At 37.3% G+C, this 15924-nt stretch overlaps 1 protein-coding gene and 1 long non-coding RNA gene across 2 annotated transcripts in view; one reads left to right on the top strand and one right to left on the bottom strand.

Annotated features, from left to right (window-relative positions):
- Positions 1–23: 23 nt before the first annotated feature.
- On the top strand, positions 24–7427 carry LOC136794220 (uncharacterized). The gene is made up of 3 exons (XR_010840612.1): positions 24–93; positions 5639–5817; positions 6091–7427. It is a non-coding gene; the product is annotated as an uncharacterized lncRNA (long non-coding RNA).
- The window catches only part of PLS1 (plastin 1), a 105581-nt gene continuing 93448 nt past the window's right edge, over positions 3792–15924 (bottom strand). Inside the window, exons 13-16 of the mRNA XM_067033625.1 lie at positions 13036–13169; positions 12464–12587; positions 4736–4860; positions 3792–4499 (exon numbers count right to left, since the gene is read on the bottom strand). Coding sequence (XP_066889726.1) covers positions 4364–4499; positions 4736–4860; positions 12464–12587; positions 13036–13169 — 519 coding nt within the window. The 3' untranslated portion in view covers positions 3792–4363. The remainder of the gene's footprint in view (positions 4500–4735; positions 4861–12463; positions 12588–13035; positions 13170–15924) is intronic.

The following is a 15924-nucleotide window of genomic DNA, read 5'->3' on the forward strand; positions in this document are numbered from 1 at the left end:
GCGAGCGCACCGCCCCCTGGAAGGCTTCCAGTCTCGGAGGAAAAAGGCGAATGGCCAGGTGTACCCTCTCCACAACCAGGTTGCAGGTTTGAGGTAATTTCCCCGCCGTCTCGGGCTGCACACAAGTTAAACATGCAGCGGGGTGGTTCACTGAGCCTCTGATGACTTAACGTTTAGTCGAAACCCCCCCGTGGAATTGTCGAATTATTGCATATTCCTTTGTCCTCTGCCTAAAGCGGAAAGGACAGGGCCCTCGCCACGCCACCGGACCTGTGTTGTCTGTGGGTAATTATGTTGGGCTAGCTACTCTTGTTCCTAAAACTGTATTTAAAAAAAAAACTCCTTTGTGATATAAAATTGGCATAACATTTCTAGTATCATACATTTATTCGCATGTAACCATTGGATAAGCACATCATTAGGATCATACGACATAGTCCTTACAGTGGTTTCTTGTTCATCTTCATATTTATAACTCAAATTTTAGAAGATGAGTGTTATTTAAGCAAAAGCTAACCGAAGTGCAGTAAGTGCTATTTCCTTGAATATTTTTTTTAAATTAAGCTTGTATTTAAAGCATATTCTTGCACCTTTAAAAGCTGAGGGAGGGGGACTGGAAATTGTATCTCGAATAATTATTGCTTTCCACAGCCAACTGTGCAAAAATCTAAATTGCGCCCATAGTGCTTAGGTTTTTAAGGCAATACATAAATTTACTTGAGTACATGTATTTGAGAGAAATACTTCCTATTCTGTTCGGGTTGATTTGTTCCATCGCTGTCCTGGCCAACTCTAACTCCCAAATTTCCTAAATATATCTTTCTCATCATTCACAGTGCTCTTTCGATCTTCTCTAAGAGGCCTTAGGTAGACAAGATTTCCCAACCTTTCCAAACATTTTTATGTGTTTACTTCAAAACAGTTATCTATTAAATCATTTTAGCTTTTTCTTTCTTATCTCTAGTAGATCATAAATCTGCCCCATTCTCTAATGTTTAATATAGTTCTAAGTTTGCGTATTTAGTGGAATGTCAAAATTGCTCATTGTAACTGTGGCCAGTGAACAGAGTGGTACATATTTGAGTTTATGTGAGTGTACTTACACACTCTTTGTAGTCCAGTAAAATTTTTTTCTCAGTAGCAGAACAACTGTAACCTGGACCCAACCAAAAGTTCCAGAGTGTTTAAGGGTAAAAATTCAGATGGCTCAGAACTATAGAAACCACTTTAATCTGAAGTTTTTTCAAGCTTCTGGGTTTAGGTGATTCCTTTTCCATAAGGCTCCCACGGGGGCTGGACTGATTTCTTAGACTCAGGAGAATTCCAATTTACTTTAGGAGATAATCCTAGGAGGCATTCCAAAGTATTAGAGGGTTTTTCCTCCTTCAAAGTAAGCTAGTGCTGCAACTGTATCTTCAGAAGTCTTTTTGAATCATTTCAGATGCAGAATATTCTCTCTTGTTTCTCGGATCCTTTTTCATCCAGTGTAAATTGGGGTATTTTAAGATCCTCTATATGATTTATTTTTCATCTGTGATATGGAAACCGTTGATAGAGCTATGATGAACATGCAAGATTCAGAAGCAGCATGTTACTTAAAGCAACTCACCGAACCTCCTATACTGAAGAGCCATCACAACTCCAGTTGTGATGGAGAGGAGAAAATCCAGATTCAGATCTAGACCTATAAGTAATAGACCCTGTCTTCATCTCCAAACTCTCTACCTCTCCCTCACTACTCTTAGGCCACATTTGCCTATTTCTTTTCCTAAAATGCCTGCAAGACTCTTCCTGCCTCACAGCCTTTGCACTTGTTCCTTCTACTGAACAGTTATCATCTGGCTGCTCCTCCTACCATGCATACCTCAGCCTGACTATCACAACCTTAGAGAGACCTTCCCTGACCCACCCAAACTAAAAGCATCTTCACCCCAGTTCCTAAGTCTCTATCCGTTTCCCTGTTTTATTTCTCTTAGTGCATTTATCACCATCTACAAATCCTATGTTTACTGTCTGTCTTTCTCCACTAGGAAATAAGATTCATGAGGCCAGAAAACTTTGTCTGTATTTTTCTCAGCTGAATCCCCAGTGTCTAGTATCATACCTGGATCACAATAGACAAATTTTTGTTGACTAACTCAAATTATTTCATCACAAACTACATTTGTAGTAATCACATACTTGGTCTTTCCTAAAATTCTTCCTGTTAAAGAATCATAGAACCATCTTCACTCCTCCCCAAATAATAAATTTTTTGTTGCTGTTTTACTCATTAGTGTAGGAATTGTTCTCTTTTCTTTTCTGGAAAATAAGTTTATGATAGATTAATTTTCCAAGTTATATATTTTTCTTTAAGTGAAATAAATACTGACACATTTGTACATACACAGAATTTTTATTAAATATATTTTGTGAGAGAAAGAACACTCTAAAGTGCCAAATTTCATGTAAATCAGGTAACTTAGTGAATATAATGGTGAAAAAAATCAAGAGGAAGCGATTTAAATAATCTCACAGAAGAGCAAGAACATATTTTAATCTTCACATAAGAAAACAATTATCAAATGATAAAGGGAAAGGAAATCTCTTTTGTAGAATATATTTCAACGTTCCACCTGTTGATGATTTCATTTAAAAAATTCTATTCTAAACACATGAGTAGTCGTACTCTTACCATCACGTATGTTTTAATCCATGGTAGAAACAAGGGGGTTTAGACTACTCATTCCCAGTGAGATAAAGTGACAGCATTTTTTGTTGCACAGCAGTACTGGTCACTGGCACTAACAGTGGAAGATGAAGGAAGTAAACTTCTGAACTCAACTGTTAACAGAATTGGTCTACTGCTAAAAAATTCAGACAAAAATAGGTCTGAAGCAAAGCTACTGCCAAGTAACATAAGCATTAACCAAACATTGCCAATTTGAAGGAAACTGGGAAAAATGTGAAAATATGTTGAATATTAGCTTTGTGTTACTTTCTACTAAAGGTATTCAGTGGGCATATTCTAAATTATTTAGGGCTAGAATATCAAAAATTAGCATGTGTAATATGAAGCTAATAATATGGTATCAACATGTCTTGAGAGCTGTAGCCAGTGTTTGAAGTCAGTTGAAAAGTAACTATATGCACATCCAAAATGAATATTTCTAAAAGAAATCTTCATGTACCAGATAACTACACGCTGAAAAGTGTTACGCACCTAGTGGGGGCACAGTTATTACTTAATGTTGGTTAACTGACCAATACAGTCATCCTTCAGTATCCAGAAGACTGGTCCCAGGACCCCCCCAAAGGATACCAAAATCCGCAGATGCTCAAATCCTTTATATAAGACAGCTTAGTATTTGCATATAACCTACACACATCCTTGCGTGTACTTTAAATCATCTCTAGATTACTTATACCTAATATACTGTTTAAATAGTTGTAAATACAATGTAAATGCTATGGAAATAGTTGCTGGCACTTGGCAAATTTAAGTTTTGCTTTTTGGAACTTTCTGGAATTCTTTTTTTCAAATATCTTTGATCGCCAGTTGGTTGAATCTGTGGATGTGGAACCATTGGATATGCATGCATCAGATATGGAGGGTTGACTGTATACATACCACTTAAGAAAACCTGGGTAATTCAGGTGCATATGTATATGTACACACATTTCTCTAATAACGTCTTAGCAACATATATATGCTGCATGTCATAGTTAAAGCTGTATTACCAAACGAGTACATGTAAAGTATCGATGCAGTTAAAATTAAGTTTTAAGTAAAAAGCTCCTGCTACTTATATAAGAGAATGTACTTTGAAGTTTATTCATGAGTTAGTCCTTATATATAAAAAAGTTTAATGCTAATGAACAATACTTGTCACTTAAAAATTTTAGACACTATAGAAATTTACAGAATAGTTAAAGTTTTGGACCACTTCACATAGTTGGAGGAAAAAAAATAAAAGGATTAAACTGGATTATGACTTTGAATACATTTATGATCAAAATCAACACACACACAAAATCAAAACACATTTCACAGCAGGACCTGCAGAAGAAGTTTTGCATTGATCATTTCTGAACCATGAAAAAGAATGAATTAGTCTTGTTTTAATGAGACTTTCAGGAAACAATAATTTAATCATAAAATATCATATTGAAAATGAACACACTCTTATCAGTATCGACTGGTAAATTAATTGTCAACAAATCCTAGCTAGTATGAACAGGATATTAAATTAATTAATGATTCATACAACTGTTTTGAGCATACAAATAATCACTGGTTTTATACCCACTACATTTCAGAATTCTGTAAACTGTGAGGCATTCAATGTGTTTAATGTGGCAGAAAATCATAATAAATGTTTCATTATTTTAATTTGTTCAGTCCTTTTCCCATTAAGCATGCAAACACTGTCATAACCATCTTGGGTTTCACTTCCACGAGGTCATCAGGTAAGGCATATATCCGGGCACCTATCTTTCGAGCAACTGAAATGGCGTATCTTGAAAAGACAAGAAAAATATCTTGGTATTTGTTTTCACTTAATATATGTTAACAAAAGAATGAAACATTTTGACAAGGTTAACTTTACAAGAAAGTTAAGTTTGTGAGTCTTTAAATCATATTCCTCACATAAATTGTACTTAAAAATGTGAATTTTAAGGACATCATAGCCTCACCTGCAAGGGTTAAGAACAAAGGAGCCACTATGTTCTAATATAAACCATAAAGGCTTACTTAGCATTGTTCAGCCTGTCCTCATCAGAAAAGTCTTCTCTCTTGATCATTTCTTGACGAACTGCATTTGGTGCAATGGCATCTATTAAATCCAAGACAGGTAAACTAGTGCTAATAGATTTGTCCTAGAAAAGAAAGAATAGATGAACATTCATAAACATCTTTTGTAAATGTCAGACCAGAAGATCATAACAATATAACTAAAAGCATTTTATAAATTTTCATTATACTTAACATTCAGCTATTCTGCAACCAACACACATTACAAACCATTTAAAATATGCTTTTCCTTTCATCCTTACAGAGCTTACAGTATAGAGAATTGTCATCATACCTGGAATAAGGTTTGTGGATTTGACAGTTCCTAAAGTATGCTAACTACAGTATCCATTCTGTAAAAAATAAACAACTTTTGAAAGGGAATAGGAGATGAATTTTCAGTGAATAGTTCTGCAAATTCTACTAATATTCTTTTTCTTAGACCATGGACTCCTAAGCCTTCACTTAATATTTTTCAGAAAGAAAAATTAAAATAATAGTGGAAAGGAACTAATATTTATAAAGGCATTATTCTTGTTGCTTTACATGTTCAGTTTGTTTAATCCTAACAGCCTGGTAATAAAGAAATTATAATCTCTCATTTTAAAATGGAGAACATGAAGGCCAGAAGGCTCAAAAGAGCTGTTCACGCAACCAGTACGTACAGAACCAGTATTTGAACCCATGACTGTCTGACTCTACACGCCCAAGATTCTCTCCACTTTTGAAGTTACCTCCAAGGCAACTAAAAATGGACAACGAAATTCTAGTGGATAGAACACTGCTACTGAAGTCAGAAATCCTGGTCTGAATTGATTGTATAACTTACCAGCACTTGAACAAATTATTTGTTTTGTCTCTCAGGATGAATAGTAGCAAATGTCGCTTGCCTACCCGGAATCCACTCCTTACTACTTTCTCTATCCTACCAGAACCCGCATGTTTGCTCTGTGTCCATATATGGATGTGTGCTTCAAGGAAAATTAACCCCATCCACAGCTCCAAGAGTGACCCTGAATTAGTGTAGACCGTTTATTCTGCGGGTAAGGTGATAAACTTATTCTTTTTATGTATAGAGCAATACAGTGAATAACAGATATACTAATATCTATGGCATTAAAATTTCATGGGGGAGGGGAATTTAGGAAGAAAATGTCTAAAAGACTCATTAGGCAAACAAAAGTGAAAAAAGGTTGGAAAAAATAGTCTAAAAAAGCCAAAGGGAGGAATCCCATCTGATTGCCACAGTGATTTATTTGGCAATCACTAATTTAATTTAACTTAATTTAATTTAATGTGAGGCCCTTACTATCCAGGAAGAGCTATGGAAAGCTAGCAACACCTCCTCCTGACTGAATGAGAGGATGAAATCTCTGGCACAACCAGCAGCTATCCAATGAGCAAGAGGAAAACCAACTTTAGAGGAAACCACTTTAGACGGCAAAGCAGAGATGGACAAAACCTGATTGACATTCTTCAATTACTGGCTCAACCAATCCTAATGTCTAGCCTACCTCTGGATCTTTGCTATTCTATGCCTTTACTTTTGGTTTAAATCACTTTGAGTTTCTGTTACTTGAAGCCAAAAGCACCCATTCCTAATCACTACAATGGAACTGTCAAAGGATTCTTGGGAATATTAAGATAAATGAAGACATCTAGTACAGTTCCTGGCCAAAAGTGGTTTGTTTTTTTTTTAATTTATTTACTTATTTTTGGCTGCATTGGGTCTTTGCTGCGCGTGGGCTTTCTCTAGTTGTGGTACACAGGCTTCTCATTGTTGCAGAGCATGGGCTCTAGGTAAACGGGCTCAGTAGTTGTGGCTTGTGGGCTCTAGAGCGCAGGCTCAATAGTTGTGGCGCATGGGCTTAGTTGCTCTGCAGCATGTGGGATCCTCCCGGACCAGGGCTCTAACCCGTGTCCCCTGCATTGGCAGGCAGATTCTTAACCACCGCGCCACCAGGGAAGCCCCCCAAATGTGGTTCTTAATAAATGTTCGATAAAACAATTTGAAGCCATGTGAAGCGTACAAAGTTCTTTTTTGGGGCCATGATCTACTACATTTATTAATTTTAGAAAAATTTATATTCTTCCTTTTCAGGAATGTTCATTTTATGAAACAGATTTTTTGGGGGGGAAGTAGAAATAGAGGGATAAAAATAATTAGGGTCCTTAAGTCTATATGATGCTGGTAATCCAGATCTGGTTTTTGGGCATCTTTTCTATTTTTGAAAAACTCACACATATGTTCTCAATGTGTAGCCTGCAGACCGCCTACATGAAAATCACCTGAGGTGCTTAGTAAAAGCACAAATTAATCCTTGCACTCAAAGTAATGTCAGATTATTTGTGGATGGGGCTAGGAATCTACATTTTTAATAAGCTTTCTAGAAGACTCTAATGTACACCGTTACACTTTCTAAAATTAAAGCTTAACATGCATGTCATTCTATAATAAATTAAAATTTTCTATGTGCTTACTTTTCATATATTTCTATATGAATATGGTGATTCACAATCAGGTGGCTTAATTGTGCTATATTTTGATTACTTGTTTGCATATTTATGAGGGTTTTTTTAAGTTTGGGGAAAATTGTTTTGTTTTTTTTCAGCTTTACTGAGTTAAAATTGACAAATAAAATTGTAAGATACTTAACATGTACATCTTAATGATAAGATCTCTCCCATATAATTAATTAATACATCCATCACCCTCATTTATGTATTTTGTGTGGTGTGTGTGTGTGTGTGTGAAAACAAGTTCTACTCTAGCAAATCTCAGTTATACAAAAGAGTGTTAAGTATGGCCACCATGTTATATATTAGATTCTCAGACCTTATTCATCTTATAGCTGAAAGTTTATACCCTTTAGTGGTATTTTAAATATTTCTTAACCTAGATTTAGGAAACAAGGATTTTTCCACCGATTTCCTTATGATTCACCCTTTGAAAAACTTTTACTGAGTTGAATGAAAAATTTAAGTTTCTAAAGATGATATTGGATCCCTTATCTTCCTATTTCCAAAAAAACAGGCCTATCTTCCAGCTCCCCTGATTCGCATATTATCAGTGAAAGACATTTTATTGCAAAAAGGGCAGGGATTATTGTAAAACCCTTAGTTTAGTATATAAATACATTTTCATAATTGTTCTTTCACTTTCCTTAAGTTAATCATATAGAAATTACTTAAGCAAAAAGAATTTCTAGAATATTAAAGATAACTAGAGTTTGGCTTGATTTTTTAAAAAAATATGTTTATTTTGGGCTTCCCTGGTGGCGCAGTGGCTGAGAGTCCGCCTGCCGATGCAGGGGACACGGGTTTGTGCCCCAGTCTGGGAAGATACCACATGCTGTGGAGCGGCTGGGCCCGTGAGCCATGGCCGCTGAGCCTGCGCGTCCGGAGCCTGTGCTCCGCAATGGGAGAGGCCGCAGCAGTGAGAGGCCCGTATACCGCCAAAAAATATATATATATATTTATTTATTTATTTATTTATTTATTTTTGGCTGCACTGCATCTTCATTGATGCACGTGGGCTTTTCTCTAGTTGCAGTGAGCGGGGGCTACTCTTCGTTGTGGTGCGCAGGCTTATCGCTGTGGCTTCTCTTGTTGCGAAGCATGGGCTCTAGGTGCACGGGTTTCAGTAGTTGTGGCATGCGGGCTCAGTAGTTGTGGCGCACGGGCTTAGTTGCTCCACTGCATGTGGGATCGTCCTGGGCCAGGGCTCGAACCTGTGTCTCCTGCATTGGCAGGCGGATTCTTAACCACTGAGCCCCCAGGGAAGCCCTTGATTTTCAAGTTAGTGTGTTGTACCATCTCTTCTCTTAATTTGATATACATTACTAGTAGGACATTCCATTCCATTGTTCCTCCTGTCATTTTTTAAAATAAAAGTGGAAAAACTGTTGTGGCCGCCAAAACTCCCTAAAAAAATCACAACAGGAACCTCTCCATCATGCCCTTTATATATTGGCAGCACCAGTAGTATAGTGTAGTAAGCTCCATTTACTGACCCCTTAATTGTGCCAGGTATGACTGAGCTATTTACATGTGTTAACTTACTTAGCTTGACAACCGACCCAGAAGACAGATACTATTAATACCTCCATTTTAAATATGGGGAAACTCAGGCATAGAGAAACTAATAATTTGCTCAAGGTTACATAGATACTAAATGTGAGCCAGAGGTAAAATCAGTTTTATTCATCAAGAGATGTAACCCAGCTGTTAGGATAAACTGCTAAGATTTCTGGAAAACACATGCCCTCCTCACATGCTCCCTATTCTCCTTAGCTGATTTCTATAGCACTGCTAACACCCCATACTGTGATTCCTTTTTTCTTATTTGCCTCCTTTCCTAAACAGTGAGCTCTTTGAGGGTATTTTGTAGTCACAGCACCTAGCAAAGTACCTGACACGGAGTAAGCTTTGAATATTTATGGAATGAATGAGCAGTATGTCACATAGCTAAGAAGTGGCTAAGCCTATGTCAGACCCGGGGCCATACAACTCCATAGCTTGGCTTTCAACCTGCAGTTAGATCTGGATATGAAATCCAGCTTTCTGCTTAATAGTCGATGACAGTGGACAAGTTATTTAACTTTTCTAATGCTCACCTTTTTGCTTATAGAGTTGAGAGAATTAAAAGAAACAACAATGTGTAAAATGCTTAGCATAATGACACATAGGACTCAGTAAATGGTAATTATACTATTGTTATTAGCTGATATACCACCTCATCTTCTCGGTGAGGAAAAATTACTTTGCAACTAAAACGGGTAAATTTGTCTCTTCTAAAATTTCTGGGTACAGCACTGCCTTGATTATGATTAATAGGTTCTTACTAGTACCACTTATCATAGCTTACAAATATAACACACTGAGTTGGAAAAAACCTCCCCAGCCCAACTATTTTTTAGCATGCACTGCTATATTTCTTATTTATATTCTGTTTAAAGGTTTTATTATCAAGCATATATACATGCCAAGCACTTGTGCAGTATGTTTCTACCACCTCAGTTCTAGTAAAACCATAGTCTCAAATCTGCTTTTCTCTGTGAGCTCTCTCCCTTAAATGGGTTGTGTACTCCCATTTTTCAACTCTCTCTTCTATTCAACTGATCACCAAGCTTGTAATCCTAGTTTTTGTGGGGTTTTGTTTTTGTTTTCTTTGTGTGTGTGTGGTACGCGGGCCTCTCACCGCCGCGGCCCCTCCCGTTGCGGAGCACAGGCTCCGGACGCGCAGGCTCAGCGGCCATGGCTCACGGGCCCAGCCGCTCCGCGGCACGTGGGATTTTCCCGGACCGGGGCACGAACCCGTGTCCCCTGCATCGGCAGGCGGATTCTCAACCACTGCGCCACCAGGGAAGCCCAGTAATCCTAGTTTTAATATCTCTTTTCATCCAACTTTTCATCTCCTGAAAACAACCTCAAATTCAATAAGCTTAAAACTGAATTCAGGGCTTCCCTGGTGGCGCAGTGGTTGAGAGTCCGCCTGCCGATGCAGGGGATACGGGTTCATGCCCCGGTCCGGGAAGATCCCGCGTGCTGCTGCGCGGCTGGGCCCATGGGCCATGGCCGCTGGGCCTGCGCGTCCGGAGCCTGTGCTCCGCGGCGGGAGAGGCCACAACAGTGAGAGGCCCACGTACCACAAAAAAAAAAAAAAAAACACTGAATTCATTGCCTTTTTTGAAAGCAGCTGCACCTCAGACATCCCCATTTTTGTTGTTACCAGTTTTCCAGTTACCCAGGCCCCAAACATCCAGTTTTAACTCCTCTCCTCTTTCCTGCGCTTCCCTAAGTCAAGGAGCCAAACCCTACCTGTTCTTTTGCAAATAACTATACATTCTTAAAGTTCCCAGTGCTCCTCTGCCACCTGCCCCCACAGGATCCTTAACACCTCACACCTTGAGTTCAGCCTCAGCACTTTCTTTGCACTTACACCACTCTTGCTCCAACCAATCCTGCTCCCTACCTTCAGAATAGTATTCCTATGCTTTCGTTACTCCCCTTATCAATATCCTTTTTAAGGCCAGATTCCTCCACAGTCTTGGCCCAGCCTGTATCTTGCACTATATCCTTTAGGAACAATCCTGTCTAGCCAGACTATTTCTCCTAACCTTCTCAGACTTGCCTTTATTCAAGGTGGACCCCCTTCTAGCTTATTATTACCCTGTTGTTCTCCACCAATTCAAATCCTGCCTCCATCTCTGATGCTCAAATAAAGTCCAGCTGTCTCCACTAACCATTCAGTTGGAAATGATCAGTTAGATTTTTCCATAATATTAGTTGTATTATTTCTTTGGATTTTAACATTTACCCTGTAGGATTGTTACCTTCTCGGTTATATAAATTTTGTCTTTGAAGTAAATGGCAAACACTCTGAGAGCCAAAATAATTTCTTACATCTTTTTCTTTACCAAAAATGTTACTTAATAGTTAGAGCTCAATAAATATTTATTAATGTGCTTCTAAATATTTTCTCATTGTATTTACTTTAGTGATATACATGCTTGTTATTTTTCACAAATTAATGTACAAATGTATATAATTTCAGTATAACAATTTTAAAGAGTAACTGTCAATTAGAGAGTTTTATATGTCCCCTTTCCCATTTTACATTTTAAGTTGTGTTTTATATCTAAAATATATAAAGACAAATCATGGACTAAAAATTCTTTAAAAAAAAAAAAAAAAAAAAGCAACAACAAAAACTCAATTCCATTAGTTCCTTCCAAGATGGAAAAGAAAGAAACACAGCTGAACTAGGACTCAGGCAACATCTCTGCCAAGATCCAGCTGTCCACTTTGGGGCTCAGTTTTTGGTAAAGGACAGAAGATTGAATTTATCAGTTTCTGACATTTCTTCTGCTCTACCACGTTGTCAAACATATACAGCAAAGGCAAAGAAGAAAATAAAGATGGTTAGATAACTCCTGCGAGAGCTTAGGGTTTCATCTATTTGCACTCTTATTTCACTAAAAAAAATACAAATTGATGGGTAATTTTTCACATATCATGATAAAATCACAAACACAAGGTTCACTGAACGAATGTGTACAAGCAGACATGCTTATTTGTAGCCAATATCAGCTTGCATGCAAAAGCAAAACACAATGGAAATGCATGAGAATTAGTCGGTATGTATGTGCAGACTACATTTTGAGTGCTTTATGAATCATCCACAAATGCTCAGAAGTGAGTGTTGTCATTATGAAGCCAGATGACAAGATTTTTTTTTTTCCTACCAGTTTTCTCAATTCCGACTTGAATCGGTTTGGTTGGCTCTGTTATGCCTTGGAAGTGATGTCAATACAATTCTGAGACTGCTGCTAGGGAGCACAAAACATTATAGGTCCTATATAAGCAATGTCTTTTTATCTTTCTTTTTTCATTTGACAACTGGATTTTTGGCTCAATTTCTTTTTTAAGATTAGATTACTGAAGTCCAATAATATTAACCTGCATTTATACTCAATAAGATAACCAGTCAAAAATATAAGAATTCAAACTGAATATTTCTGGTTTACACATGCCAAATAATTAGTATGCCTAAGTTCATCAATTGTGTGCTTCTGAGATACAACATTGATGTAATTCTAAACCTAAACCAATGTAATTCCCAATAAAAATTCCTTCTTAAACTTAGTTTCTTACCCCCCCCCCAATTTTTAAATAGCTTTTGATTACCTTGAAGCTGGAAATAAAAGTATTTTTGCTTGCACTTTTAAGAGTCTGATTGACCCATTCAATTATAATTGCATCATTTACTTTTTCACCCTCTCCAAGATCCGATAACACATTCAACGTGTACCTGTAACAGAAGAGATGCATATTTAAGACTGAAAGGGGTAAAATTTGCTCTCACATCGTTTATATCAATAGTTAGATGAATATTTAAGAAATATTTCAGTTCTAATAGTTCTCATTTTAGTCTGGTAAAATGGTAAGCTCTAGTACAGAGCTTAGTAATCAGAAACAAAAACTACTCTATGGTACTTTAAAAAATTAAAACAACTCCTTACAAAGCAGTGTTTCAGAGGCATTAAGAAAAGTAATTGTGTTTCTAGAGACTGACCCACTTTTAAAACAAGATATAATTTGTAAAAAATTCATTATCAACAGTAAATCATTTAAAAATTAATATATTTCACATTGTATGTTTCTTCTGTGTTTGCTATTCTTCAAAAATAGCTAAAGTTTTAGTTCGGTGACTTGTGGAAGGAGACTGACAGTGATGTCACAAGCAAATCAGCCTTTACCTTCTCATCAGCTGCCACACTAATGCCAGAGTAAGTGTGGAATTCCCTTCATTTAAGTCCTGCCCAGCAATGCCAACCAAGGAGAATTTGGCCTTATTCTTCCCAAGTTCCACTGCATAGTTACAGTTTTCGATCTGTAAATAACAGTAAAAGTTTTGGTATAAAATGAATTTTTAAATATATTTCTTAAATATGCCAGCCTAGTTCAGTCATCTGAAAAATAATTATGACACTGAAAATTTATATGACAGAATTTCATTTCCTAATAACCAGTGAAATTAAGGAAATATTCCCATTTTATAGTTGAACATATCAAAGCACTGAGGGGTTAACCTAGATAAACAACTGGCTGAAAAGTTTAAAGATCCTCTCTTACTCTAAAAGTCTTTACTGTCCAAGATTACACAGCTGATTAGTGGCAAATCTGAGACTAAAAACCCAGTTTTCTGCATTCCATCAATAGAGGTAATCAATGTTGTTTTGTCTACATTTAAAATTAAGGAATAGAGGGCTTCCCTGGTGGCGCAGTGGTTGAGAGCCCGCCTGCCGATGCAGGGGACACGGGTTCGTGCCCCGGTCCGGGAGGATCCCACATGCCGCGGAACGGCTGGGCCCGTGAGCCATGGCCGCTGAGCCTGCGCATCCGGAGCCTGTGCCCCGCAACGGGAGAGGCCACAACAGTGAGAGGCCCGCATACCACAAAAAAATAAAAAAATAAAATTAAGGAATAGAGAAATTGTTTCAAGAATCTAACTTCATCTCCAATATTCTATATCTAGACCTCACTCATCCTTTAAAATTAAGCTTTTAGGGACTTCCCTGGTGGCGCAGTGGTTGAGAGTCAGCCTGCCGATGCAGGGGACACGGGTTCGTGCCCCGGTCCGGGAAGATCCCACATGCCGCAGAGCGGCTAGGCCCGTGAGCCATGGCTGCTGAGCCTGCTCGTCCGGAGCGCAACGGGAGAGGCCACAGCAGTGACAGGCCCGCGTACCGCAAAAAAAAAAAAAAAATTAAGCTTTTAGCCAATTTTCCTCATCAAAGGATTAAGCTTAACTGCATCATCTGCATCCCTTGATGAACTGCCAATCATGGTTATTTTATAATGCGTATGTACCATCTTCTACTTATATTTAGCATTTTATGAACTTTCTTTTGCCAACCATACATAAGCTCCTTTTAAAGGGCAAAAACTATAAAGTGTACAAATCTGTATCATACTCTCCCTACCCCTAGCCCAGGACTCAGCACGGTGCCCTGTCTACAGTAAGAATCTGATGAATGAACACCAAGTAAATTATCTACCTAACTACTTTCCAGTGGTATAAGTACAATTAAAATTTTTTTGTCTATCCTGGGCTCTGCAGAAATTTATCATCTCCAGTCATCTAGTACTATACTTCTTACCTCAGAACATATATATATAAATGTGTGTATGTACATATATATACACACATACATATATATATTTACCTTTCCCCCAGTGAAATTTTAAGATCTCATAATATCACCAGTAATAAAAGATGATTAAATATTTTTTTAGAATAAAGTAAACATTTAGTTGAGAAAAACAGTATAACTGGTTTCTCTTGATTTTCTTTCCCAAGTTAGTTAAGGCCTCATTAAAAAACAAGTAAACCTGAGATACAAAGATATACTTCTTTCTAAGAAGAAGAAAATATTTCCAGGAAAGGTGAGAAAAGGACCCCACAGTAACAGAATTTGTACAAATTAATGGATACTGTACTTGCAAAAAGAGAATCCAAATTTCCAGAGGTCAGCCTGTTACAAATAAAAATGCAAGAAGATACTTTGAACCTGCTGTAATATCTGCCTGGTTCCCTTAATAAGTTAAATCAAATCTTTGATATGTATTCATTTTTTTATATGCATGGAGATAATATTCCAAAATTCTCGTTCCTACTAGTCATTTAATATTATAGATTTAGTCTTCCAAATAGAAATATGCACATAATTTTTAAAAATGAATTCCTAATTTATGGAAAATAGTAGAGCCCTGATTATGTAATAGTGTGAACAAGAGAGATAAAAAACCAGCATATTTTCCACTGCCACTCATTGTAACAGGACAATTTTCTAGCAAATTGTAATAACCACTCATGTAAAATGTGTTTCAATGAAGGGCCATCTGTTTTGTGGTTAGTTTGACCAAAGGTCCTGAGGGGAATGACGGTGAGAAAGGAGCTCAAGGTTAATAGTTTAGAGGGCTAACATGTCGATGTGACCAGCAATGAAAGAGAAACTGGAAATGGATGCTAGCGTTAAGCGAAAAGATATGTTCTACTTTTCGGCAACATTCGATTTCAAGTTTGGCAAAATACTTCTAAGATCTGGAGAGGTACCAAACTAGAGAAGGAGTAAGAAATTAGGTTCCTAGAGGTAACCATATTTATGGCAGTACTTAATACTCTAAAAAGGGATCTGCTCTCTGAGGATGTAAATACAGAAAGTTAAGAGCATTAGGCCAAGAACTGAGCCTTGGAAATTCCTCCAGTTGTCAGAGCTAAAAGTTTAAGACCCTGTGAAAGTTAAGAATGAATACAAAGCACGAAAAAATTGCAGAATACAGTCTCATAGAATTAATGGAAGAAATGATTACCAAGCACTTCAAAAGTGAGGCTTAGATCATTTGGAAAATGAGAAAAATTACATAATGGGATACAGAGTTCCAAGAGAAAAGAAATGCTGAAGAAATAATGAAGAAAGACTATTCAAGGGGTGCAGCTTTATGAACTTTACAAATGAAGCAACTGACGTCCACTGATGAATGCCCAAAGTCCATAAAATAATTCCCTGGATACCATTTCATGAAAGTACTGCTTCTTTAATTCTAAAACATCTTGAACTGATTTCAGGCCTTGTGTTTCATTC

Source organism: Kogia breviceps, chromosome 5, assembly GCF_026419965.1.
Source record: "Kogia breviceps isolate mKogBre1 chromosome 5, mKogBre1 haplotype 1, whole genome shotgun sequence".
Taxonomy (NCBI): domain Eukaryota; kingdom Metazoa; phylum Chordata; class Mammalia; order Artiodactyla; family Physeteridae; genus Kogia; species Kogia breviceps.